Genomic DNA, 26,352 nt, shown 5'->3' on the forward strand with positions numbered 1-26,352 from the left:
ATTCTGTAGCATCAGCCTCCACCTTGGCATAGCAGGTGGCCAGCCCCAGCCCATACCCAGGCCATCTCCTGTGACCAAGGTTTTAAGGAGTGCTTCTGTCCTGGATTTTGGGGTAATCCAGCCCCTCGCATGGGAGGCAGCTCCTTGAGCAGGTGTCAAACCTGACTTCCACAGGAGCAGCTGGTGGGTCCAGCCCAGGGAGGTGCTGGACAGCCTTGCTGGGTGCAGTGGGCAGCTACCACCTCTCTCCCAAGGGCTGGAGACCCTGGGCTAGAGGCCACAGGGGCAGAGCCAGCAGCCAGTGGGACACAGCAGCCTTTGAAAAGGGGAGGGCCATGGCCAGCCCTGAAACAGAGGGTTGCATTTGAGATGCCAGCACAGGGGCACGTGGAGCTGCACAAGTGCTCGAGCAAGACTGCCTGTTGGCCTGGGCCGAGTGTCATTAGGGTAAGGCTGGGGGTCCCCAGAGGTACAAGCAGCACTTGGATTTTTGTGGTATCTCCTGGCTTTTTCTCACCCCATAAATTCTCAGGAACCCCTTCAGCTTTGCCCCTGCTCCCACAGGAGGAGGAAGGCCCTGGGGACACGGGAGCAGCAGCATTCCAGCAGGCTGAGCTCATGGACCAGGAGTCCTGCTGCCATGGATTGCCTTCCTCTTGGGCAACTGGCTGTCCAGAGAGCTGGGGGATGGGAGGAGGAACCTCCTCAGTCATGACACAGCCACAGAGTTTCAGTTTCTGGTCATTACTAACTTGTACAAGGAAGGAACTGAAAAACTGTGCTGGCCATTAGCAGTGATTGCACGCATTGGTGCAAAGCACACTGCAGGAACAGTACTCCTGGTGTCCAATGTTGTCCATTCAAGTATCTTCAGGTTGAGTGAAAAAAGCATATTTAACATTTTTCTTCCCTTTCTTACCTACAAACTAATTGTGCTTCTCATATCACTTGCAAGTCACTGGTTGGCAGTGACTCTCCTGGTAGCTCCTGAGGGAGGCTCTTTCCTCTGTGAAGTCTGATAGGTGAGATCATTTGCTAAGTAGTGGGAAAAAGGTTTTTATAGTTCAAAAGAGCCAGACTGATCTGGGTTTAAGGATGATAGTGCAGTATGGTTTTTTCTGTTTCCATAGGAAATTTAATTTCCAGTGTGTGGGAATCACGGTTTCATAGTTTCCTGGAACCTGATGATCTGCTTTTAAATGTAAGGTAATGTGACAGAATGGTTTGGGTTGGAAGGGACCTTACAGACCATCTCGTTCTACCCCCTGCCATGGCAGAGACATCTTCCACTGTCCCAGGCTGCTCCATGCCCCATCCAGCCTGTCCTTGGACTCTTACTGGGATCTAGGGGCAGTCACAGCTTCTCTGGGCACCTGTGCCAGGGCCTGCCCACCCTCACAGGGAACAAGCCCTTCCCAATATCCCATCCAGCCCTGCCCTCTGGCAGTGGGAGCCATTCCCTGTGTCCTGTGCCTCCGTGCCTTGTCCAGCTCTCCTGGAGCTCCCTCAGGCTCTGGAAGGGGCTCTGAGCTCTCCCTGTGCTTCTCCAGGCGAACACCCCCAGCTCTCCCAACCTGGCTCCAGCACAGAGCGGCTCCAGCCCTCAGAAAAGCTCCATGGCCCCAGAAAGATAAGAATTAAATGTAGAGATATATCGCACAAGACTGGAGTCCTTCCTGACCTCCCATTCCTTTCTCCTGTCCTTTCCTGTCAAAGCGCATGGTGGGATGTAAGAGATGACCTGAAAGGCCAAGGATAAGGATTCCAACCTGGGCACGGCAGGAGCAGGGTGGGAGCAGCTGCCTCACTGTGGGAATCCCATCTCAGCAATGACTTCTCTGTACTGGCATTCAGCTTGGCCTTCTGATGTGTGGGTGTCAAACCTGACTTAATTCTGGGCTGGGAAGGAAATCCCTGAGCAAAGGAAAGCCTTGGGCAGGTATTCAGAGCTCTTCTGTAGCCAACACAATTCCTGAGTGGTGGAAGGAGGGGGATTCCCAGCTGGGGTGTGTTGTGTGAGATGTTTAGATAATCTCTAGTTGCGCATTTGTTGGCATTTGTATTTCACCTGAGGAGGAGAAAGGTTAAAATTAATGGTGGCAAAATTTACGGAAGACTTTGAGCATTCCCAGAGTTCTGACGTGCTAGAGGGAGCTGGCAGAAATTAGGTTGGGTTGGTGAGCTCTGAGCCATCCTCAACCTACACTGAAATACTGAAGATCCCTGTTTAAAATGTCGTTGTATCTAAAAAACATAGGGACACACACATGCAGACTTTTGTGCTGCTTCACAGAATCCCAATGGTTTGGGTGGGAAGGAGCCTTAAAGCCCATTCCACCCCCTGCCACTATCCCAGGTTGCTCCAAGCCCCATCCAGCCTTGCCTTGGACACTGCCAGGGATGGGGCAGTGGGAGGCTGCTCAGGGACAGGACTGGTACCAGGACAGGAGTGCCCAGGGTTCGGCTCATCCCTGGTCCCAGTGTTTAATTGTAGATAATTCCATCCCTTCTGGGGGGCTGGAAGAGCAAAACAGAGGCAAAATGTAGGCAGATGAGAGAGATGTTGGTGATCAACTGATCTTGGAGACACCTGAAAACTTTGCGGAAGGGTCTCTTCCTCCATGGAGTTTCCCAGGATCACCTGTGGGAGCATCTGGTCCTGTTGGAAAAGATCTTGGAGCAGGACCTTGTTCAAGTCTTGCTGCTTGGCTTTCCCCTTCCTACAGATGCCCCCTGTGACCTCCCTCAAGCAGGGCAAAGCTGTCAGAAGGACTTGCTGGTTTTTCCTGGTACTTGGAGTGCTTGCATTTTGCCTCACCTCCCAGGCAGGGCCCAATTGGATTTAGAGGTATTTTCCTCCCAGGACCACAGTGATCTTCTCCAAACACTTTAAGTTCCCTGTGAAGGATCTTTCCCAGGTCCTTGAACCACAATGACCTTCAGCTTCCTTCATCTTCCTCCTGTGTTCCCCCAAAGTGGGGGGTTTGTGCTTGTGTGCTTATGTGACAAGTCCAGGGTGCTGTGTGAGTGACCAGAAGGATTTGGTGGCTCCCCCTGATGCTGAATCTGGTTTCCAGCAGCTCCTGGAAAGGGCACAAAGCAGAGGTTGGCAGGGATAGGGAGAGACTGGGCACTGGCCTCAGGGGTCTTGATTTTTTTTTCCCCTCTATGTTCACACTGGAGGACCATTCCTGTAAATTAAATTTCTTAACTAAATTCATATAAGCTAAACTTCTGCTCTGGGTTATCTCCTCTTTGCTGCAGGGGAGACTTGTGGAAGAACAAGAAGAGACTGAGCTGTGATTGAACCAGGAGGGTTTGGACAGTGTCTGAGGATGGTGAGTCCATGTCCTATTTCATCTCTACAGGATGGACATTGAGGGGCTGGACCGTGTCCAGGGAAGGGAACAGAGCTGGGAAGGGTCTGGAGCCCCAGGAGGGGCTGAGGGAGCTGGGAAGGGGATCAGCCTGGAGCAAAGGAGGCTCAGGGGGCCCTTGTGGCTCTGCACAGCTCCTGCCAGGAGGGGACAGCCGGGGGGGTCGGGCTGTGCTCCAGGGAACAGGGACAGGAGGAGAGGGAACGGCCCCAGGCTGGGCCAGGGGAGGGGCAGGGGGGATTTTGGGGAAATTTCTCACTGAAAGGGTTGTGCAGCCCTGGCACAGCTGCCCAGGGCAGTGTCAGTGTCTCTGTGCCTGGAGGGGTTTAACAGCCCTGTGGGTGTGGCACTTGAGGACATGGGTTGGTGGTGGCCTTGGCAGTGCTTTGGGGATGGTTGCGCTCATTGATCTTAGAGAGCTTTTCCAACCCTAATGATTCCATGATTCTGGTCTGCCTCTGTGGGTGGTCTTGTTCTTTGTGTGTCCAAATCTTGTACTGCTGCTAAATGTAGGAGAAGAAATAAAAGAATGGGCAAGAAGAGTACAACAGTATTGTGTATTATATACAGTAATGTAATAGAGAGGATTTATCACTGTCATCAAGATGCTGTTAACAAGAAACATTTATTCCTAAATCTCTTATTGGAATATATTTTGAAAAAAAAGTAAGTAAGACTGAAACCCCCTTCTGTCTCCCTGTACTACTGACATAGTCATCCAGTTTTTGTGGCTTACTGATTTATTTTTTCTTTAAAACTTACGGCTGGGGTTTCTCATTGTGTTCCTTTGTTGCCTCTCAGTGAAGGATTTCACACCATGTTAATAACAGCTCTGGTGCCACCAAAGAAGCAGAAATTTCACAAGAATTAGTCACAGAAAAATGTGGTAGCAAAGAATCTGAACCACAGCCAAAGCAGCCAGATTGCTGATAAACTCGGATAAAGGGCCTCTAATACCTCCAGCAAGAAATAACCCAAAATACAAGGGATCTGCTGGGAGGAAAAAGCTGGAGACTAGGAATGTTGAAAGATGTGCTGTGAGTGTCCTGAGGGGGGTAGTCTGAAGAGGGGTGATCTGCATGTGGGCTGTGGGTGGGCAGAGCCTGAACTTGCTGCAGTGATATGGATCAGCACCAGCTTCATGTTGTGGGGGAAGAGGTGCTGAGGAGAACTGCAGAGACAGACAAAGGGCTGGAAATTCAGACTGAGGACATGAAAATTTAGGTTAAACGCATTAGGAAAAATAAAAGATTAAAATCTGGCAGAGTGCTTGAGGAAATGGTGATGTCTCCTGAGGGTCTGTCCCCGATATATTTTGTTAACAACTGGAATATGAAAGGAAACATGCTCTCTGCATGAGTTAAGCTCTCAGCTCCAGTAGCTACACACTCAGCATTTTTGCTGTAGCCCCTGTCCTCATGCTCTCTGGTGTTGCCTCAAGATCTCCTGTGCTTCTGCTGGAAGAACTGATCCCCATGCTGCAGGGTGAGGAACTTAGTCTGGGGTGGGGAGCTGAAAGTCCTTGCCTGTCAAAACCTGAGAAAGGGCCTCACACTTCAGCTTGGAGCTGCCTTGGTGTCACATTGGAGGCGTGAAACCCAGTGGCTCCTCTGGGTGGGACTGAAGTGAGAGGGATGCAGATGTATCCAGATATGAATGAAAAAAAGGGAATAAACACATGGAAAATGCATCCAAAATCTCCCCAGGAAAACGGAGAAGTCCAGACTGAGCCCCCTGAGGGCAAGGCTGGTCAGACACCTGAGTGACAGGGCCTAGTGAATGCTGCAGGGGTGCATGACTCAGGGGTGTGCCCTCACTTGGCAGCACCTGCAGCTCAGGGACTTGGTAATCCAGAAACTATTGATGTTTTATGGGCCCCATGGTTTTTCTTCCATGAATTCATCAGGCTTTTAAAAACCAGGTGAAGATTTGCAGTTGTGTCAGAGCTGTGCTACCGAGCACCTCTTGCTTCGTTTTGGAACCAGCCCCATATTGTTTTGGCTGGTTCTTGTATTGGGAATAACAATAAAGTGAGGTGCTGCCTGTGAGCATGTCCTGCCCTTCAGGATTTTGTAGATCTCCACACATTCCGCTTAGGCATCTGAAGAGCCTTTTAAATTCTTTGAAGCAAAGCCATCTTTAGTTCTCATCACCCCTCCATGGGCCTGGTTTTTTTTTTTTTTTGGTTGGGTTTTTTTTGGGGACAGGGGTTTGGTTTGGTCAGTTGGATTTTTTTTTTGTTTTTCTTGGTTTTCTGTTGGGGTTTTTTGGTGGTTTTTTTTTTTTGTTTTGTTTTGTTTTGGCTTTTTGTTTTTGTTTTTTGGGGGGTTTTTTTGGTTTGTTTTTTTTTTGTTGTTGTTGTTTGGTTTGTTTTTTTTGAGTTCAGAGACTGGAATTTTGGATTTACTAAAACATGGAAGCTTTTCTTTTCCCTGAACTCCTTTCCTGTGTCTGGACGGACCTTACCCTGACTTGGCCCTGCCCACCCTTAGGTGTAATCATTGTTTGATTTCTTCTACATAAGAGGGTTTCCTTATCAGTACCCTAAGATACCTTTACTGTTTCAAAGGATCTTTTGAAAAGGTGGGGTTTTTAAAATATTTTATTAAAATGCTCCTGTGATTTTTTGAAAATTCTTTTTTTCATTTTAGAGAAAATAAACCAACCATTTCACCACTGTTTTGGGAAAAGACTATGGGCTTTTTGTCTCCCATGGTAAGGGAGAGAAAGCGACTTGTAATTGCAAGCTGTAGAAATAAGCACTTACCTCCACCCCATTACCTGAGCTTCTGTCAGCAGTTGAAGGCAGAGAGCTGGTGGAAACTCCTGACAGCCTCCTTGGAGTCCTTCTGTGACCTCTCCAGAGGGCTGTGCCTCCTGAGTTGGTTACAGGGAGGGCTGGAGGTGGGCTGTGGGTTAAGGGGTGCCTCGGGGCTGGCTGGATCCCTGTTCCCTGGAGCCATTCTGAGTGCTTCCTTCATTCCCTGTGCTCACGGCAGGCTGAGGCCACAGCACCAGGGTCCTGTGGTTAGCAAGGGCAGGCCCAAAAGCTTTGCCCTTACTCAGCAGCACCCCAGATGTGCCTCACCACCTGCTCTTCCCTTTCTGCTGCTCCGGATTCGTGGTCTAGCGTTAACAGCTTGGATTGCATAACTCTTCGCACTTTTCCCCAAAACTAGCTGCTGATGGAGATGACCTTGAAGACAGCACTAGTGCTGGGTTAATCCTGAACTCTGGCTAATGGAGCCCTAACAAGCACCTGGTACTTTAATACATTACTTAAACCTAATCTGGCTGGTGGGTTGGTGCAGGTGCTGTGCTGGCACTCAGTGCTCAGCTCCCACAGCAGCATTCTCTCTCCTGAATGCCGGGATACTGGCACTATAGGCATCTGCTTCTTACCCTCTGGAGGGGCCCATGACTTGTCTGAGGTGGGCATTGGCAGCCCCCCCCCATCCCCTCGTGCTGGTGCATGGAGCTGACAGGCCATGACTTGTGCCCTTTTGTCCCTCTCCTCAAATGTTTCAAGGTGCATATTCTGTTCCATGCTCACCTCTGGGCACCCTTCTGAACAAATACCATATGCAGTATTACAGATCTATAAATTATTCTATCATCCTATCCAGATTAAAAAATGACACCCACCATCCCAGTCCTGATTTATGGGGTATAAAACAGTAACTTCTCTTTGCACAGGTTTAAGGGTTTGTTTCCATCTCAGGCTCGGCAGCCTTTCAGTTCACCCACAAACCTCCCTCTAGGCTTTGAAGAAATTTACTATTTATGTAGGGGGACCTGAAACAAAGATGCCCTTTGTGCAACAGAAGTAGGGGAGGCAGAAGAAGAAGTGCCTTTGGCCACAGCTCATCAGTCTCAGTATCAGCTAATGGAGAGAGAGAAATACGTGTCTGAGGGCAGCTCATCTCACCCAATGTAGGCATCTGCCAGGCAGAAAGAGAATAAATTTCAGCTTTTAGAATAAGAGAAATGATGCAAGTCTCTGCCTTCCCCATCTCACCTGGAAAAAAAAGATCTAGATAACCAGTTCCTAGTTTGATCTTCATGGAAAATAAATATTCAGACCTGGAAGGATCTAAAGTAGAGTATCCTGATGGCCCCTCTGTTGCTGGTGCCCCTGGCTGTCAGACAGAGCTTCCCTGGCTCCCGCTGACTTAATTCTCATGTCCTGGAATTCCCTTTCCAGGGCAGTCACCTCCTTCTGCCAATTTTTCTGTCTGTTTTCTCCAGCTGGAGGCAGATCAGGGCAGTCTGTGCAGTGGATGTGCTACCAGGGACAGGGCTGTGCATGCAGATTCCTGCCAGCCCTTGCCTTCCCTCCCTCCATCTGTAGAGTGATGTTCCATGCTGGGGTGAGGAAAAGCCCACCCTTAATCTATAGAAGGGATGGGTGTGGTGTCTTCTAAGGAGAGAGCAATTTTATTTGTGGTGCCAAAAAGAATAAGGGATAAAGCTAAGCCAGGGTTGGGAAGGGTGTACATGTCTGTGGAAGGCTGAGTCAGGTGTGCTGGTACCTTCCTGCAGTGAATGGGACCAGTTTTTCTCTTAGAATCATGGAATGGTTTGGTTAGAAGGGACCTCGCCAGGTGGGAATTAGCTGCTCCCTTGCCCCCACTTTCCCAAACTTGGAGAAAGCTGGACCAGCCACTGGCAGAATTATTCGTTTCAGGATGCTGAGTGGCTCCAGACCACAAGAGAGATTTCAGCATCCTGATGCCTGTGCTGTGCTCCCAGTACAGATTCCTTGGGCAAGTGTACCAGATGTTCCCTGTGAACCCTGTGCTGCAGGCTGGGCTCCTGGTGCATGTAGGCGTGTCTCCATAAGGAATATCATCTCCTTTGGAGGCTGCAGGATGGCCCCTTGAGTGCCAGTCCTGTCTTTGCCAAGCACTGTATCATCTCCAAGCCTCTAAATCCCTTTTGGGACCTTCAGGAGAAGGCTGCAAGCTGTTTACCTGCAGTGTGGATCCAGGGATGTCTGGAGGGGTGGGAGGAGCAGCAGAGGAGCAGTGGGCATTGCTAGTGGGAGGGAAAAAGGGCAAATCACTGCCAGCTGCCCTTAAGAACATGCTGCCCACATTATATTCAGGTTCTCTTCCTCAGAACTGAGGAACATTTGTAAGGGTGGTTGAGTGATGAAGATTTCTCTCTCTGCCTACATGAACACACACACTGAGAACACTCAGAGGAGCCCAGTTCTGTGAAATAACCTTCTCTCCTCTGTGATTTGTGACAGTGGAGAAGAGAGCCCAGCTGGGGAGGCATCCAAGGTGGCATTTAGGAATTCCCTCTGGCTAAGCCAGCTAAGGAGTCTGGAGCACTCTCCAGTTCTGTGCTGGGCTGCCCAGCACCACTCCTGCTTTTGCCTGGGTCACTGGAGGGAAAGTAGGGCAGGTATTTTGGGAGCTCTTGAAGGAAGTGAAAGCAGAGTCTGGATCAAGTTCCTCTTGAAAGTCTGTGAAGCCACTGAACTTCAGAGCAAGGTTTCTGCTCTGCACCAGGCTCAGTGCTCGGGCAGAAGTTTCTAAGTTGTGTGTGAGTCTTTTTCTGATACTAAAAGTGCAGAAATATTTCAGTGAAAGCAGAAGTTCTATTTGTGGATGTTCAGGTCAGCTTAGGTTGGAAATTCAGAGTACTGATTTGACAAGCAGTCCTTTAACTCTGCACAGCGGTAGCTTAGGGGGGTTACAATGCCAACAATCCCTGTGCCAGGCCCTGAACTGAGCCTTGGCCCTAAAAATCTTACTGTTGGTTGGAGCAAACCTCTTACCTACCTTGACAGTGGTTTTGTGTGTTATAGACTCTGGACTTGTGCTTGTACGCACTTAACAGCAATGTGTGCTCACACTCTGCCCAATGAACTCCTGGACTTCAGCTGTTCCCTGAATATGCTGGGTTGCTTTTCCCCTGATACATGTCAAAAATCCAATAAATACTGGCGTTACAGTATTTCTAGCCACACTTTCTCTCTAGTATAAAAGGTTCCTTCAGCTTTAGCTGCTCTGTCTTCTCTCAGCATTCCCTCCAGTGATCCAGGCAAAGGCCACCTGCAGGGAGCAGGGCACCTCACCTGCCACTCACTTTTGGCCAAGACAAATCTGTAACCTCATCCATAACCCTCTGTCCTTATGTGTAATCATCTGTTTGTGTCCATAACCCTCTGTCCTTGTGTTCTGGTTTGTGGGTGCCAACTGGTTCAGGTGCCCCAAGGATGAGCAATGCCTAACATCCACCCACTGTGCTCCGTGTAAATGGTGGAGTGGGGCAACGCAAGGGTGAAATGGAATTTCATGGCTTATCTGCTGGTGTTGCTATGTGTTCTTCTAAGTCTTTAATCCTAAGTAGTGAAACTGGTGTAACCATGTGAGTCTGTGGGATTGTTTTGTCAGCAAGGGAGCTCATGGAACTGAATTTTACTCTGCAAGTGACAGTGGGCAGCATGTCTGGGTATCACAAAGCTGTCCCTTTAGCCAAGGCAGCTCTGAATAATCTAACCATGGACAATTTTGCAAAGAAATGTTGAAGTATTTTATCTGACTCGAGAAAAGCTCTTGGAGATCCCATTGGTATTGCTGGGGAGAGCTGTCTGCGGTGTCTTTGGGGCAGACATATCTAAGAGGAGCTCAATGGCTACAGGCTGTGCTCTGTTTGGATTTGTGTTTTGGGAGCAAAAAGCTGATGTGATTTGACTCAGATAGTGGGGCCTTTGAGGACTGATGAAGGGTCAGGTTTTAATTTTGCATTTTAACAGAGATTCTCCCTCTGGCTCAGTGGTGGGGGCAGAGCAGCAGCTGATGGTAGAAATGAAGATGGGTTTGCCCAGGAGCTGCTTCTGTGGCTCCTGAGATAGACTGTGACCTGGGAGCTATTTGCTCCTGGGCTTGATGAACAGCAGGTGGTAAAGGTGAGCTCGTAGGGCGCTGGTGCGGGGAGGTGGGTGCTCAACCACAGCATTTCCTGCGCCCATGGCCTTACCCTCTGTCTGTGAGCATTTCCAGCGGGAGCTGGGGAAACTTCACATGGGAGCCAAGTGTCCAAGCGGTCAGCAAGAGGAGCCTTGTCCACTCCAGAGCACAGGCTCCAGCACACAGGTGCTGGTGGGAGCCAGGGACATCTGACTAGTCCCTGTGCACATGAAGCTCCTGGAATGGAGGACTTATGGTCTTGGGAGTGTTGAGTGGTGAGATGCAGCAGGGCAGCCCCGTTTTCTTCATCTCCCGGTCCAGGCAGGGAGGACTGCTGGAGGATAGCAGGCTCAGGGGTGCAGTGGCACATCCTGGCTGAGCTACTGGGAGCAGGGCCGGGGCTGAGGGCTCGGCATTGGAGTGGAGGGCTGGGGGCAGAGGGGTCAGTGCTGGTGCAGAGGCCTTAGGGCCAAGGGCTTGATGCTGGGGTGGAGGGGTTGACACAGGGTTGAAGGGCTCAGGGCAGAGGGCTTGATGCCAGGGTGGAGGACTCAGAGCAGAGGGCACGGAGCTGGAGCAGAGGCCTCAGTGCTCGTGTGGAGACGTTGGTGTGCGGTCAGTGGGCTCGTGGCAGAAGGCTCCGTGCCGGGGGGCCAGGGTGGAGGGCTCGGGGCAGACGCCGCGGTGCCGGGGCACGAAGCCGCCTTCCCGCTATTGTTCCCGGCGCTCCCAGCGCCGCCATCAGTGTGGCACGAGACAAGTGCCGGCGGGAGCAGCGCCATGGGCCGGGAGTGCCGGTCCCGGCCGAGTAACGGGCAGTGCCCGCCATCCCGCCGCCCGCTCCATTTTCTGTCTCGCCCGTCACGGAGACGCTCAGATGGCAGAGCCGCGCTCGGCGGCCCTGGGAGGGAGGTGGAGTCTGCCCGTCCTCCGCCCGCCCTCCCTCCATTGTCGGCGGCGGCACCGGCACCTGCTCGGGCCGCCGGCGGCCGGGATGCTCCTGCCCTTCCCGGCGGAGCGGGGACGCTGCCGCAGTGCCAGGGCCGCAGCTCGCAGCCGGAGGGAGGAGATGCTGCTTGTGCCTGCCCGGCCCTGCTGCCGCCTCGGGAAATGAACATGAGTCTGCCAGGCCGCGTCTCCTGCTCCATGCTCAACTGCTTTGTAAGTGCTGCTTTTTATTCCCCTTCTCTCCTCCGTGGAAGCGGGGCCGTAAGCCAGCTGCGCTCTCCAACTCACACGCCGGTGGAGGCATCCTCTGCGTCTGCCCGGGAGAAGGGGGATCCCCTTCTCCTGGCTCCCACATGCCGCCGGAGGACACCGTGGCCCGTCCCTGCTGCCCTGGCCGGGCCCAAGGGCACAGCAGTGCCCGGCGCCGCGGGCTGAGCCCCGGCAGGCCCTGGCCGCTCTGCTGGGCCCCGCAGGCTCTGCGCCCTGCCTGGAGCTGGGAAATGACCGTGCGACAGCAGCCGACCCCCCGGGAGCCCCGCGCCCCCTCCCTGGCTGCGGCTGTGCAGGGCCCCTCCGGTGCGGTGCGGTGCTGTGCTGTGCTGTGGGGTCCTGCCCTCGGCACCTTTTGTACCTTCAGCGAGAGGGGGTTTCCTGCTCTGACCCTTCCTGCAGACCCACCCTCAACCCCCCAGGGCACTCCTGGCCAGATGGGCTCCGAGGGCTTCAAGAGGCTTGTGAAGAGAGCAGGGTGCTGACCCCCGCCCTGCCGGTACCGGGGATGGGGCTGTGGCGGGAGGGGATGCTCAGCCTCCGCCTGCCCTGCGCTGCAGGCGAGGAGGGACTCAAGGACACCCAGGCGGCTGGAGAGCTCAGGCTGCCCTGTTCCAGTTCCTGCTGCTCCCTGGGATTTCTCTGCGAACTGCAAAGTAAGGATGGGAGAGGATCTCTCCTTCCTGGCTGCTGCACTGGCACACGGGCACACACCTTCCCTTTGTGCTCTCCTGGGCTAGTGCCTCAGCCTTGGAGTGAGCCACTGGCAGGAGGGGCCCCAAGCCCCCCGTGGTCTCCAGTGAGCATTGGCTGCTGCTGGAGCTGGTGCTGTGCCCTGTCTCTCTCACTACGTGGCGACAGGGGCAGTGCCTTTGCCTCCAGCTGGGGCTGACGCTGGGTTTTATGAAGGCTCTAACAGCATGTTACATGTGTGTGGGTTCCCTGGATGTGAGGTGGGAGGGGTCTGGCTTCCCCTGTCTGCGGTCCAGGGAGCACCTCAGGCCAGGCTCTTCCTGCAAGGTCTGATGCTTCAGCCCCTGTCAGAAACACAAGAGAATTCAGCATCATTTGAAATATTCCTGAGCCAGAAGGATTGGAATCTCCTTTTTTCAGGTTGAAATTGGGGTTTTGAAAGATATGTCATTTAAAAATACTACTCAGTGCTTACAGAACACAGTGTTTCCTGGTAAATGCTAGAGCCTAGAGCTAGAGTTAGAGACCAAGCAGCCTTCTGAAGAAAACATTCCCACACCAAATGCATGTGGAATTAGCAGCATCCTGGACTCCCAGCTGTGAGCATCTGTAGCTGCATGTGTTGGTGACACTCCTTTGGGCAGCAGTGATGTGACAGGGCCTGGGTGAGGGCTGGTGAAAATTGGCACCAATAGTTCACACCAGAGCTCAAGGAGCATTGGGACAATGCTCTGAGACACATGGTGGGATTTGGGGTGTCCTGTGCAGGGCCAGGAGTGGGAATTGATGGTCCTTATCCTTTCCAGCTCAAGATACTCTGATTGTATGAGTGCATGAAGATTCTTATGTTGCAGACTGAGACATACACTCCACTTGTCAAGGATGGCATGTGCAGGTTCTGTGTGATCATCCTGAGGCCTCTGTGTATTTTCTTGGCTATCCATCTGAACAGGCTGGACGTGTCCAGCTGCCCTGGGCTTGGTGCTGGCACCAGTCAGTAGTGCCTGTTGTGAATTATGTGCACCGGGGTGCAGTTGTTGTAGGGTTGTATGTTTTTCACAGTCGTATCTTCTCCTCCAGAAGATTCAGGCTCTTCCCAGACTTCTTTGGTGTGAGAGTGAAAATGAAAACTCCCAAAACAAAGCAGTCCTTAGGAGGAGGAAGAGTAGGCTGACATTGGCCTGTAGATAGAAACCCTTTGTGTCCTGGTGTGTCTGCTCTGGTGCCATGTAACGGGAACAGTTGACGTGACAAGTCTGTCACATCAGTCCTCTGTGGCCAAGGTGTGTCTGCTTGGCTTTCCAAACACCACTCAGCTGGAGGAGGTGGGACTTGGAGGATTCAGCATTTCACTGTGCTGTGGGCACTCTGCAGCAGCCAGAGGAACTGCTGGGGTCTGGAGGCAGAACAGGCATTTCCATGCACAGGTATCCCCAAGCTCCTGGGATGCCAAGAGTATCCAGCAGCTTCAGTTTTTGGCTTTCATAGCGTATTCTGGCCAAGGCTGTCTGACTGTGTGCTCTGTTTGTAATGCAGGGTGAGGAAGGCCCTCCCAGTTTGGAGTACATCCAGGCCAAGGACTTGTTCCCCCCGAAGGAGCTCATAAAGGAGGAGGAGTCACTGCAGGTAAGGAAGTAAAAACACCCAAACAGCTCTGGGATGTGGCAGGCTGGGTTCTGCAGAGCAGCTCTCCAGCCCGGCACGTCCTGGAGGCCACAGGCTGGGGGCACACTCAGGGCAGCAGGTCCCTGTGCATGGAGGCCTGGCCGGCTGTTCCCAGGCCCTGGCCCTGGCCGCCCAGCCCTGGCAGGATGTGGCCGGAGCTGCTGCAGTGCACAGCCAGCCCTGGCATTCCCTGGGGGAAGTGCTGTTGCCTGCCCTGCCCCGCAGCCTGGAGCCAGGGAGATTCTGGGACAGGGGGAGCCTGGGGGCCATGCTCTGTGCAGCTGCCCTGCCTGCTCTCCCCTCGAGCACATTGCCCCTGGTGTTTTCCTGCTGCGTGGTGGCTGGAAGAAGGAACCTCCATATAGTGCCAGCCTCCTGCTGCAGAAAGCCCTGGGCTGTTGCTGCTGTGCAGCAAGGGCAGCATTCCCTCCTGGGAATTGGTGCTTCCTTTAACATCCTCCAGTGCTCCCTGTCCTCCTGGGGCTGCAGCCAGGCTCACCTTGTTCTTGCTGCTGCAGTGTTTTGAGTTTGTTCTGAGACTGTCACTGCCTTGGCAAACAGTGCTGGGGACAAGAAGGACTGAGAGCTATTGGCTTGAAGGAACAGCCATAGGCTGGGGAGTTGTGCAGGGTCAGGCCTGCAGGGCTGTGGCTTTGGGGGGTGAGGCTGCTGAGGTGACTCTGAGCTGAGACTTCTGGAGAAGAGCACACTCTGCCTTAGTTTGCTGGGTGGAGAAAAAAAGTTCAACCCTCCCAAGGGTAATTTGCCTTCAGTAAATTGTTAATTTATTGTAAAGCAGAGTGTTCAAGACCAGCTTGGATGGGACTTGGAACCTGGCCAGATGGAAGGTGTCTCTGCCCATAGCAGGGTGTGGAATTGGATGAGCTTGGGTTGGGATGTCACTCCCAGCCCAAACCATTCCAGGATCCTGTGGCTCTAGAAGGATGCCATCAGTTGGTAACAAGCTGTATTGGGGCACCTACAGCCTATTCCAGGATTTCCCTCCGTCGCTTCTTGCAGCCTTACCAGCCCCTTCCTGTTCTGTCTCCCTTCTGTTGCTGTGTGAAAGAGCCACGTAAGCAGGAGAGACACATGCCAGATAAAAACAGCTCTGGCAGGCCTGCAGAAATCAACTGCAGAAATAAAGAGAGGATATTCTCTTAGGCAAATAATTAATATTTTTCAATAGTGTTCGGACAGATGCCAGGCTAGGGTGGTTATTTTTGTACAAAGAAAGGAGAAGTTGGTAGTACACTTGTCACTTGAAGTCTGAAATTCAGGTTTTTACACCCAAGCCATAGAAACAACTTCAAAATAAAGAGAAGATGGTCTGACTTGTACTAATTACAGTGTAATGAATTGTGTCATCAGCTGCCCCGTGTGGCAGGTTTCAGCTCTGGCTGAAATGATAAATTGTTGTGACATTTTTTGCATAATTGGTTACCAACATCACCTGGTATAGGTGGCATTCAGGGAGCAGGAGGAGCCTGATTAGCTAAGGACAAAGAGGCCTGGTGAATTTTAGGGTGTTCTGCCTTCTTTTTTTTTTTTACTATAAAAAAAAAGTCAAATTTGACTGTCTGCCAGCATCCCGTGTTTTAAAAACAACTATGGTGTGTCCAGATTGATGGGGAAAAACAGATACTTAAATATGGAGTTAACTTTAATGAAGCTTTCTTGCAGTTTAATCAGGACAAGCTTCCTCAGTCATATAAATAACTCTACACAGAATCCCTGAGAGCCTTGTTAGCAGGAACTGGGTACAACTTCGGTTCATTTGTTTACCTGGATGGTACTACTGAGTCTCACAGGGCAGCTGAGGACACCCCATGTTTAAATGGCACAGCAGGATCACATAAGTGACACTGCTCTGGGACAGAAACCTCTGATCAGCCACAGAATCCCAGAATCACTGAGACTGGAAAAGACCCCCAAGACCATCAAGTCCAACCTGTGGCTGATCCCCACATTGTCATCTAGCCCAGAGCACTGAGTGCCACATCCAGTTGTTCCTTGGACACCTCCAGGGATGATGACACCACCAGCTCCCTGGGCAGGCCCTTCCAGTGCTTCCCCATGGTGCTGGGCTCTTTCAGGAGCTGTGCAGAGCACTCCCCTCTTCTCTCTGAGCTGTCCTCCAGTCGTGTCCCTCTCTGTACCTCTTGTGTCAGGGCTGGTTTCCCGTCTCTGAAGAGTGGTTGGTCCCTCTATCCCAGGCCACCCCTCACTGCCAGGTGTGCATGGCACACAGGTGATCCTTCAGGAGGTGCTTGCTGGCTCTGTGTGCGGGGCTGGGCAGCAGTGCCAGTCTGTCTGTCCTGCTCTCAGGGCACAGGAGCACTTGGGAGATGCGCTGTGGAGGCAATGGGCAGAGTGGCTCTGGGGATTCCAGTGCGCAGGGTACCTGTGTGACCTGACCTGGTGCTGTCTCCCTTGCAGGTGCCATTCACTGTGTTGCAGGGTGAGGGGGTGGAGTACCTGGGCCATGCCAACGATGCTGTGATCGCCATCTCCAACTACCGCCTGCATATCAAATTCAAGGACTCTGTGATCAATGTGAGTCTGGCTCTGGCTGCACCATCACCTCTCCCAGGGTTTCAGAGCAGGGAGGGGTGGGAATACCCCTTTCCTGTGGGCTGTGGCAAAGGAAGGTGCCTCTTGGAGGTTGCCAGGCCTGGGCATGGAGTTGCTGTTTTGTTACTGTATTTAAGTGTGAGGATGAGGTTTTCCTTTGGATAGTAATTAGGTCTTTCCTTTGTTGTTTTCTTTAAATTCAAGCAATAACTTAGGTGGTTTTAAGGCTGTTGAGGTCTCTTGCAGGCCAATTTTAATGAGACTTCTCACCAACGCAGAGTCAGGCAGTGGGAGCTTGAGGCTTTCTCTCACTGCCTTGACTTGCTGTCCCTTAGTGCAGCTGTTATTTGGCTCAGTTACCTGTGCTTGACTGTATGTGGTTGAGTCAGGAACTGGCCCCAAGTGGGAGATCACCGAGGGAGAGAACAGAAATCAGAATAATAATCATGGAAGAGCTCTGTGCTGACTCATGGAGCTCCGTAACCCTGGGAGTGGGATTGTAGTTCACAGAAGCAGCTCGTGACTGGTGGAGCTGTGCTGCAGCATGAGGAGCCTGCAGGCATGGCTCTGGGGCTGCTCTGGCCTGTGGTGCCATGCCCTACATCTGTCCCTCCCTTGCAGGTGCCTTTGAGGATGATGGAAAGTGTGGAGTGTCGGGATATGTTCCAGCTTCACATCGTCTGCAAAGACTCCAAAGTGATCAGGTACTAGGTTTATTGCTGTGGTGCAGCTGCTGCTGCTGCAGGCTGGGACCAGCTCTAGCGGCTCCCCCTGTGATGCCTTTGTTATTGAACTGCCCATGGTCAGGGTTCTAAGGCTTGGGGCCATGTTCCTTTTCCTGTCTCAGTCCTGGCTGGGTGAATGTCCCCACTAAGGGTGATTTGCCTTTGGGTTTGCAGGTGCCATTTCTCCACCTTCAAGCAGTGCCAGGAGTGGCTGAAGAGGCTGACTCGAGCCATTGCCCGCCCTGCCAAGCCTGAGGACCTCTTTGCATTTGCCTACCATGCCTGGTGCTTGGGGGTGTGTGTGGATGAGGAGGATCAACATGCACATCTCTGCCGTCCTGGTGAGCTCCTGGCCTGGCCCTTCCTGCTGCTCGGGCAAGCAGCACTGCACTGCAGTTAAGCTCTTGTTCATAAACCCTGTCCGATTTCAAATTTTCCCCCCTGGGTCATCCTGTGCCTGGCCTAGAGATCCAGCTGATGGCCATATGCTGCTGGATAAGAAGCACAGTGAAAGGAATTAGTAACAAACACAACAAAAAACTTTCTGAACCAGCAACACAGAAGAAACTTTTCACTTTCTCCTTGAGAGCAAACATCCCATACTTAAGTTCTCTCATCACAGTGATAGAGACCTCAGGCTGTCCTGTCCTGAAGTGGCAAACAGCATCAGCTTTGAGGCGGCCTAATTAATATGAGCCCATCTGCATCTCTTCACCAACACTCAAAAATGCTGTGACATTCCCAGGATCAGGTTGGTGGAGAGCTCTGGCTCATCCTTGCACAGGATGAGTCCATGAAGAGAAAATCAAAGCAAATCAAAGCTTTGAGTCCATGAAGAGAAAACCAGAGCTGTGCTGGTGCCCTCGTGTGGACTGGGAGTTTCCCTTCCCTGGGAACACAAAGGTCGCTTGCAGTTGCTTTGTCTTATCGATGATGAAGCTGTTTAAAAATGGAATTAAAATGAGTGAGGAACCTGGCTTTAGACTGAAAAATGAGCTGATCCTAGAGGAGAGCAGCAATAGCCTGAATTGAATGCCCAAAGACAGGTGAGATGGAGGGGTGGAGTTCAGTAATATAGCTGTTCCAAGAGAAGCTGATAGAGGAAAGGTAAGCTCTGTGTCCTTACCATAGCCCCAAACCCCAGCAATCAGAGATATTTGCTGTGTTTCCTTTAGGGAAAGTGTTTAGTGTAAATAAACTCACCGGTTCAAGTTGTTGCTGCAGGATATGGCTGAGGTAAAGAGCTTTGCAGTATTTGTTTATTAATAAGATTTGACACTGGAGCAACAAAGGCATCCAGAATTAGTGAGGCAAGGCTAACACATGAGAGAGGAAACCTTGAGTCAGTGTCTGAGAGCAGTCTGGAGGAAGGAGCTGCCTCAGGTGGGTGCTCAGTGCTCCTTGCCATAGGGTTCTTGACATCGACTTTGGAAGCTGTCCCTGCCAGATGGGCATAAATAGGTTAAATTAACCTCCATACACCCCCTTGACATGGAGAGGCGGTTTATGTGCCCTGAGATGAGATCTGACTTGACAAAACAAGCAGTGGTACCCCTGTGAGGGTCAGGTCTTCCTGGCTTCCGAAGCACAATTTTTTCTGCTATCCAGTTGCCCATGAGTTTCTCCTTGCCAAAAAGATGCTCCCAGGGCTGAAGCTTGTCTGGTCTAGAGCCAGGCTGAGAGAGTTGGGAGTGTTCACCTGGAGAAGGGAAAGCTCCAGGGAAAGCTCAGAGCCACTTCCAGGGCCTAAAGGGGATTATAAAAAAGAGGAAGAGATTTTCTCTAAGGGTGGGTAGTGACAGGACATGGGGGAACAGTGTTAAAGTAACAGAGGGCAGGGTTAGATGGGATGTTAAAAGGAATTCTTGAATCAGGGAATGGAGAGGCCCTAGCAAAGGGTGCCCAGAGCAGCTGTGGCTGCCCCTGGATCCCTGGCAGTGCCCAAGGCCAGGCTGGACAGGGCTGGGAGCACCTGGGATAGTGAAAGGTGTCCCTGCCATGGCAGGGGGTGGAACGGGATGAGCTTCAGGTCCTTGCTGACCCAAACCTTTCTATGGTTTTGTGACTCTCTCCAGCCTGTGACATTTGCTGTGGAGTTCCACAAACAGGTTCAGATTCCTCTGTGCTGTCAGTAACTTCCTGTGCTCTGTTCCTCAGGGGACCACGTGAGGTTCCGGTTTGAGATGGAGCTGGTGAGGATGGGCTTCGACCTGCAGAACGCCTGGCGCGTCTCTGACATCAACAACAACTACAAGTGAGTGTTTCATCACAACCCCTCCCCACTCTCCTCCTGCCTTCCTTTTCCCTTGGTAATCCCCATGCGGAGCAGTGGGTGAGTCAAACTCCAGCTAATCCTCCTTCCTGGCCTTGACAGCCCCCAGGCTGATCAGAGTATGAGCCAGATCCCTTTTCTTTTTGCCTTTCACATTGTGGAATTGGAGAGGGAATGCGGCCCAAACATCAGAGGTAGCAGGAACTGTAAATGCTGACTCAGGTAGTTTATCATGTGGTGGCTCTTATTCCCCATTGAAAACATTTGGGAGTCTGGAGGTCCATCCATTGTGGGTCTGTCTTTCTGGTCAGTCCTCCTCTCTAAAATGCTCAGTTTAACATAACAGCCACAGTTTTCATACGCTCAGGCAGCTGTTCAGCTCTGTGAGGAGCTGAGGTTAGCTAGTGGAGGGCTGTTGGCAGGCTCAGGAGTCTGGGAATGAGCGAGGCTCGTTCAGTCAGAGCAAAAGAAGCTGAAGGGTGATCTGCCTCCAGCTACTGGCAAGGCATTCACAAAGGGCATGGAGTAAAACTTCTGGCAGTAGCACACGGCAGAGCAAGAGGTGGCGGCCCCAAAGTGCAGCTTGGGAATTTCACAATGTATAAGGGAAAAGAGCATTCCCTGGGAACATGGTGGTGTGCTGGCCACATCCCCACAGGGGGTTCTCCATCACTGTGATGTCACGTTTCAGTTGAGCCAGTGTTGAAAGTGTTCCCTGTGGGTATTGGGGTGGAAATTTCTACAAGGTTTTCCCACTCTCACAGTGGAAGAGACCTTTTTGCCACTAATCAGTTTCCAGCCTGCCTTCTATTCCAGCAGGAGCACAGGACTCTTGGAGAAGGGCAGCTGCACTGTTTGCAGCAGGTGGCCTTAAGCCAATGGGATTTTAGACTTTGATGGACATACTCATTTGTGCATTTCCTATAATCCTGTTCTTGAAATCACTGCTATCCCTCAGCCTTTCCTCTCTGTCCCAGCCAGTCCAGGCATCCCCATCACCTGGACACTTCTAGGTCACTCGTTTCCTGTGGAGACCATGAGAAATCTCAGATGCACTGGACTGGGGAAATCGCAGTTTTGGAGCTTGCTATCTGTTGTCTTTTCCTGAAGAATCCAGGCCACAAGCACTAAATTTGAGGGGTGATTTCCATTTTACCTCTGCCTTACTGACCACGTCATTGCTTTGGGACTGTTCACATGACTGCTGGCATTTACACAGTTTCTCCAAGGCTGCCAAATAAAAGTTGTTGTCCTGAACTGCTGTGTTTTGGAGTGCACAGCATGTGGGTCCCTGCCCTAGATAGAGTCTCTGTATGTAGGGTCTTCTTCCCTGCTGGGTCTTGGGGTGTGGTTCCCTCTGACTATTTCAGGAAGTTCAGCTTCCATTGACCATCTGTGCTTTGCTTCATGGCCAGTAATACACGGCCATTAACCACCTTCTCTGAAGACAGGTGTTTGATTTCCAACCAAACCAGGGAAGAAAGGACTTAAAACAAACCTCAGCAAGCTGGGTGTGGGCCTGGCTTTGCTCCACCTGCCAAGTTCCTCTCTGGGGATCCTCAGCAGGTCCCAGCTTCCTGCAGACATCCCGGGATCTCAGGGGTGGTGTAATTGCCTTGTGCGACTCAAACCAGTTCTCTCTTGCTGCTGGGGGAGTGTGGCTTTAAATCCTGCCCTAGCTTTTGATCATAACCACCTGCCTCTATTCACAGGGATCAGGTTACTTTTTAACTGTTTATAGTCCTTTTATCTTTTATTTCCCTGCATTGGCAAAACAGTGTTGTTAAAGACAGGATACTCCAAGGCAATGGCTTTGTTCCTTGTCTTTCAAGTCTGTTCCGAGATGTCCTTATCTGGGAACTATTATCTCCTTCCTGGCGACAGCCCTCGTAAAATGAGAGCAATACAAGCTTATAATAACCACTCCTTCAGTCTTGATAAAAGTGTACGGTGATAATAAAATTATTACACGGTCTCTCCCTGGGTCTCACATCTTCAGGGATCTTAAACCCAGGGAAATGGGATCACTCCAGCATTGCCCATCTGGTCCACACAGGCTCTCTGAGATAGTTGCTTCATATCAGCCTTAGTACTGGTGCATTTGGTACACATGTAGTTCCTTCAAAAAAAGGAAAAAAACCAAAAACACTTTGCCTCCAATGTTGATGCTCATTTTTAGGTTTCATCTTTTTACAGTTGTGATTTTATTTAACTTTTGAGTTTATGAGGAGAAAGTTGCCTGGAGTTCTGTTACTGCTTTAGCCAGATGGTGTTTTCTACTGGTCTCTGAAAATGTTCTTAATTCAAATTTTGTCTTTTTTACACTTCTCTATAAATTTTAATACTATCCATACCATTGGAAAGAGATCATTACTGTCCCTGCTTGGATTTGCCACAGGAACATGTGGACTGTGAGGACTGTTAGTGGTACACGTGTTTGCCTTCTGTGAAAAAAGAGCTTGGACAAGGCTCTCAGGGACAGGATGGGATTGTTGGGGTGTCCTGTGTAGGGTCAGGGGCTGGACTTGATCCTCATGGATCCCTTCCAAACCAGGGTATTCTATGATTCCTGTCCCTCATTGTTATCTCTGTGGTAAAAAGGTTTTCCATCGATCCTCATTCACAGGTGCTGATTCTTGTGTCTGTGTTGTTCCAGCCGCCCTTTCCTTCCATCAAACCTCACAGTTCAAGGCTGTTTCCCTTTGTTGTCTGGCTCAGGCTGGGGCTTTCCAGGCCACCCCACTGCAGGTGGTTCCCTTTAGGACTCCTATTGTGGTGAAAAACGATCGTTGAGGTTCTGAACTATTTCTTCTTAAACAGAGCAGCTGTTTCCTAAGCAGAGCATCCTTCAGCTCTATGGGGACATACCTGTTAAAAAAACACAGGCACACAAAAAATTTCAAAAACCCCTTCTGAAAATCTAAATTTGCCCTATCTGCTCATTCACTGATGTTTCAGGTAGCTCTCACACATGAGGAGTGACCTCCCTCCCAACAGCCGTGTTGATTCAAAACCCAAAGTGCCCTTTGTGTGGTTGTTGCTCTTGTGGGAGCCTTATCCCCTCTAAAAACATTACTGAATCTGCTGAGTGATGAATGGGAATTTTCAACAAAGGGAATTTTCAATTATTCTACTTTGGAGCAGCTTAGGTTCAAAGGAAGAGTCAGAGACTTGATTTTGCTGGTAGGACCAAGAAACGCCTGAGTGTGTCTGAAAATGTCACCTTTGGTTCAGATACTTGTGTGTTCTGTGTAGAAGCAGCACAAGTCTCCCATGGGAATTTCTGCCCTTGCAGCCTTTCTTCTCTTCCATTTTCTGTGGATGCCATTACTGTCACTCCAGGGATTGGCAGTGTTGCCTCAATGCTGTCCTGTTTCTCTTCAGGCTTGGGGTTTGATCCATGCACATTTTGGTGGATGCTGGTCACTCTGAGCTGGTCACACTGTCACCCCCACCTTCCCCTGGAAGTTGCCACACTTTGTTCACAAGCTCAGCCTATTTAGGCCTTTCTATAAAGCTTGTACCCTGAAACTTAGGGTGCCACAGATATCCTTCCTTGTATCAGTTTATAAGATACTGTTAAGCCAACAGAGTTGCTTATCCTGGGTTTTCACTTCCTCTACTGTATTCCTCTGGAATTCTAGCCTAGAAGGACATGTCTCTCTGTCTTGACCTTACTGCCTGTTTCTATGCACTCTGCTTGAATTTGGCTTCACTTCTTAAAGATATCCTGTTTCCTACCTGAATTTTATTGATTTCTATCTTACTCTTTCCCTAAGGCTACAGAGTTTTAGTGATCTAACTCTGGGAAGATACACTCCTGAGCCTCTCCTGGACTACCTCTCCCCAATCTGTACTTTTAAGACATCACCCATGTTTCATCTGAGGTGCCAGGGAACTGTTTGCACTTCAGTAAAGCCTGTTCATGTATAGACTCAGCTATTCCAGAAATTCCTCCGGACCTGAACAGGTGCTAACCCTCTCCCACATTCCTTCATCTTCAGTCATGCTTCACTGCTTCTCTAATTTCCTGAGCACCTTTACTTATGGAATCTTAGGCATTTCAGAGATGTCCAAGCCCAGACATCCTACCACAAACAACCTTCTTAACTGACAGCTTTAATTTTGCTTCCTGAATTCCTCATCCTCACCCAGTTGTTTTTATCCCTTAGCCACCCTTGCTTTCTGCCTGGGGCTCTCACAGGAGCTGTCTAGACACTGCAGTGCCATTTTCCAATGTGGCAGGCAGTTCTTCACTAGCACTTTAAACTCATACTTGGTGCCTGTTGCCATCAGCTGGAATAGCCTGGGCTCAGGATCACCAGACCACCCTCTGGAGCTTACTGGCTGGATCCTTTCACCCTCCTCACATTGCCCCCCATCTGCCCTGAAATATTCCTGCTAAATGATGTGGGATAGCCTTGAGCCAGAGCTGCTCTTTGATGTTCCTTGCCATGTACCCTCCTGTGCCTGCCTGGCTGCAGGGGCTCAGCTGGTCCAGCTCCCAGGCACTGCTGTGTCTGAGCCTGCCCTTGGCCTGTGCTGGGAGCAGCAGGGGCAAGGGAGGAGCTGCAGGAGCCAGAAAGCCCCCCCTGCACTCCTGGAATTTTGTGTGTGCTACAATCCCAAAATAGTTTGTGGTGAAAGGAACCTTAAAGCCCATCCCACTCCACCCCCTGCCATGGCAGGGACACCTTCCCCTATCCCAGGCTGTTCCCAGCCCTGTCCAGCCTGGTCTTGGGCACTGCCAGGGATCCAGGGGCAGCCACAGCTGCTCTGGGCACCCTGTGCCAGGGTCTCTCCACCCTCCCAGTGAACAATTCTTCCCCAATATCCCGTGTCACCCTGCCCTCTAGCAGTGCTCTCTTCTCTCAGAGTTCTCCTCTCACTGCTGGTACATATTCAGATAGCTATAAGAATTTGGTTTCTGGCACCCTACCAAACAAGTTATGATGTAGATCTCACTCCTGTCACTTTATTTGCATACCCCCGGTCCCCACTGCTAAATTTCTGGGCAGATTTGTGTCTTCCTCACTGAACAATGTATCCTGTTCTCTCAGGCAGAAAATGGTTGGCCATTCTTTACCAGAAGCTCTGTGTGTACCTGCTAAAAGAAAACAAAAACTCCATGTAAATTATTGACTATTTCCCTAAACCCTCATGAATTCTTAAATTCAGAAGTTGTTCCAAAGGCATTCTGAGAAGTACTAGGATACTTAGTATGAGCCCAGAGGTGAGGCCTGAGGTGAAAGGAGGTTGTCTTCTCTCAGCTCATTCCTGACAGTACATTTTGTCTCACTTGTCGAGGCTGTGCTGAGACAGATATGAAGAGGAAGAGGCAAAGTCCTGCATGTTGAGTTTGGGGAAATGTGAGCTGCTCTGGGGCACACTTTTGATTGCTCAGTCCTCATCTTGCCTTTCATGCTTTCTCCTCTCCAGACTTTGTTCCAGTTATCCCCAAAAGCTGCTGGTCCCTGTCTGGATCACTGACAAGGAGCTGGAGAATGTGGCTTCATTCAGGTCATGGAAGAGGATCCCTGTGGTGGTGTACAGGTAAATGCAAATCCAAATTCCCTCCCCCAAACCCATGACAGCTGCCATGTCCTCATAGTCCTGCAGGGACTTTGGACAGGGATGGCAGGAGAGCTGTTTATCCTTTTGTCTCCTGCTTGCAAAGGAGATGCTCCCAGGGCTCCTTCTCCCAGCACCATCTGCAGCTGGGTGTTTTCCAGAAGAGAAAAGCAGTGTTCCAGAACTGTCCTTTGCTGTTCTCAGTCAGATTTGAAGGTGTGGGTGACTTTCCTCCTACGGGAGATGTTGCAAGATGAGGTCAAATTAAAGTTCTCTCAGAGTTTCAAAATCTTTCCACACGTTGGTCCTTGTCTGGCTGCTACTTTGAAAAAAGATCTGAGCCAAAAGGAGCCTGCTGGGTGCCCTGTGCTCAGCAGGGTGTGCAGGCCAGGACAGACCTGGGAATGCCCAAATCTGCAGCTTCTCACAAGGAGCAGTTTAGGGGCAGCTCTGATCTCTGCTCTTTGACCGGGGACAGGACTCAAGGGATGGTGGTGTCAGGGATGTTTATGTTGGATTTTAGGGAAAAGCTCTTCCCCCAGAGGGTGCTGGGCACTGCCCAGGCTCCCCAGGGAATGGTCCCAGGCCCGAGGCTGCCAGAGCTCCAGGAGCTCCCAGGGATGCCCAGGGTGGGATTGTTGGGGTGTCTGTGCAGGGCCAGGGCTTGGACTGTATGATCTTTGGGGGTCCTTTCGAGTTTAGGATAATCTGTAATTCTACTAAATATTCCCTGACCAGCGTTCCAGAAATAATCTAGAGGGGGATGCAGGAGGCCGCACAGTCAATGGAGCAGGGCTTTGCAGGGTAGGGGCTGGTTCCTCATTAAATGTGTCTCCCAGGAGACTGATGTGTTTGAAACCAACGGGAGGCTGATGGAAAGGGTCACCCAGGCAGTTGTGCTCTTGTAAAATGTACATTATGGTTTGTAGCCTTAGACTGTGTGTTAGCAGTCACCAAATCCAAATATTAAAAAACCTTAAAAAGTCAGAGCTGTATTGGAAAATACAAAAGTCAGGAAGCAAAACCAGTGAATTTACAGGTACCTTAACTCTGCATCGTCACACTTCATGGCTTGCTGTTGGATGTGGCAAAACACTGTGTGTTCCTTCTAGAACTCAGCTCTGCAGGAGAGTGGGAATGAGCACAGCTTATTGGATGGAGCCTTTCCCTCCTTGTAGCCAACTCAGCTAAGAAGTTAATTGTATTTGTGATTCCTTTTGCTAAAAATGGCCTGGTGCTGGAGCTTGTCCCACTGTGCCTCCCCACCCGAGGGCAAAGCCATGTCTTTTTCCTACTCCAGCAATTATTTTGTTCTTGCTTTACATCTCTGTAAT

The 26,352-nt window shown here is 50.8% G+C and overlaps 1 protein-coding gene across 2 annotated transcripts in view; it reads left to right on the forward strand.

Annotated features, from left to right (window-relative positions):
- The window catches only part of MTMR4 (myotubularin related protein 4), a 56,540-nt gene that overhangs the window by 17,278 nt on the left and 12,910 nt on the right, over positions 1-26,352 (forward strand). For both annotated transcript variants that reach the window (XM_084219394.1, XM_084219395.1), the window contains exons 2-8: positions 3,265-3,338; positions 13,748-13,837; positions 16,316-16,432; positions 17,072-17,154; positions 17,350-17,516; positions 19,333-19,429; positions 24,887-25,000. In XM_084219394.1, the coding sequence (XP_084075520.1) occupies positions 3,336-3,338; positions 13,748-13,837; positions 16,316-16,432; positions 17,072-17,154; positions 17,350-17,516; positions 19,333-19,429; positions 24,887-25,000 (671 nt within the window). In that variant the 5' untranslated portion in view covers positions 3,265-3,335. The remainder of the gene's footprint in view (positions 1-3,264; positions 3,339-13,747; positions 13,838-16,315; positions 16,433-17,071; positions 17,155-17,349; positions 17,517-19,332; positions 19,430-24,886; positions 25,001-26,352) is intronic.

This window comes from Fringilla coelebs (genome assembly GCF_963513975.1).
Source record: "Fringilla coelebs genome assembly, chromosome: 20".
Taxonomy (NCBI): Eukaryota; Metazoa; Chordata; class Aves; order Passeriformes; family Fringillidae; genus Fringilla; species Fringilla coelebs.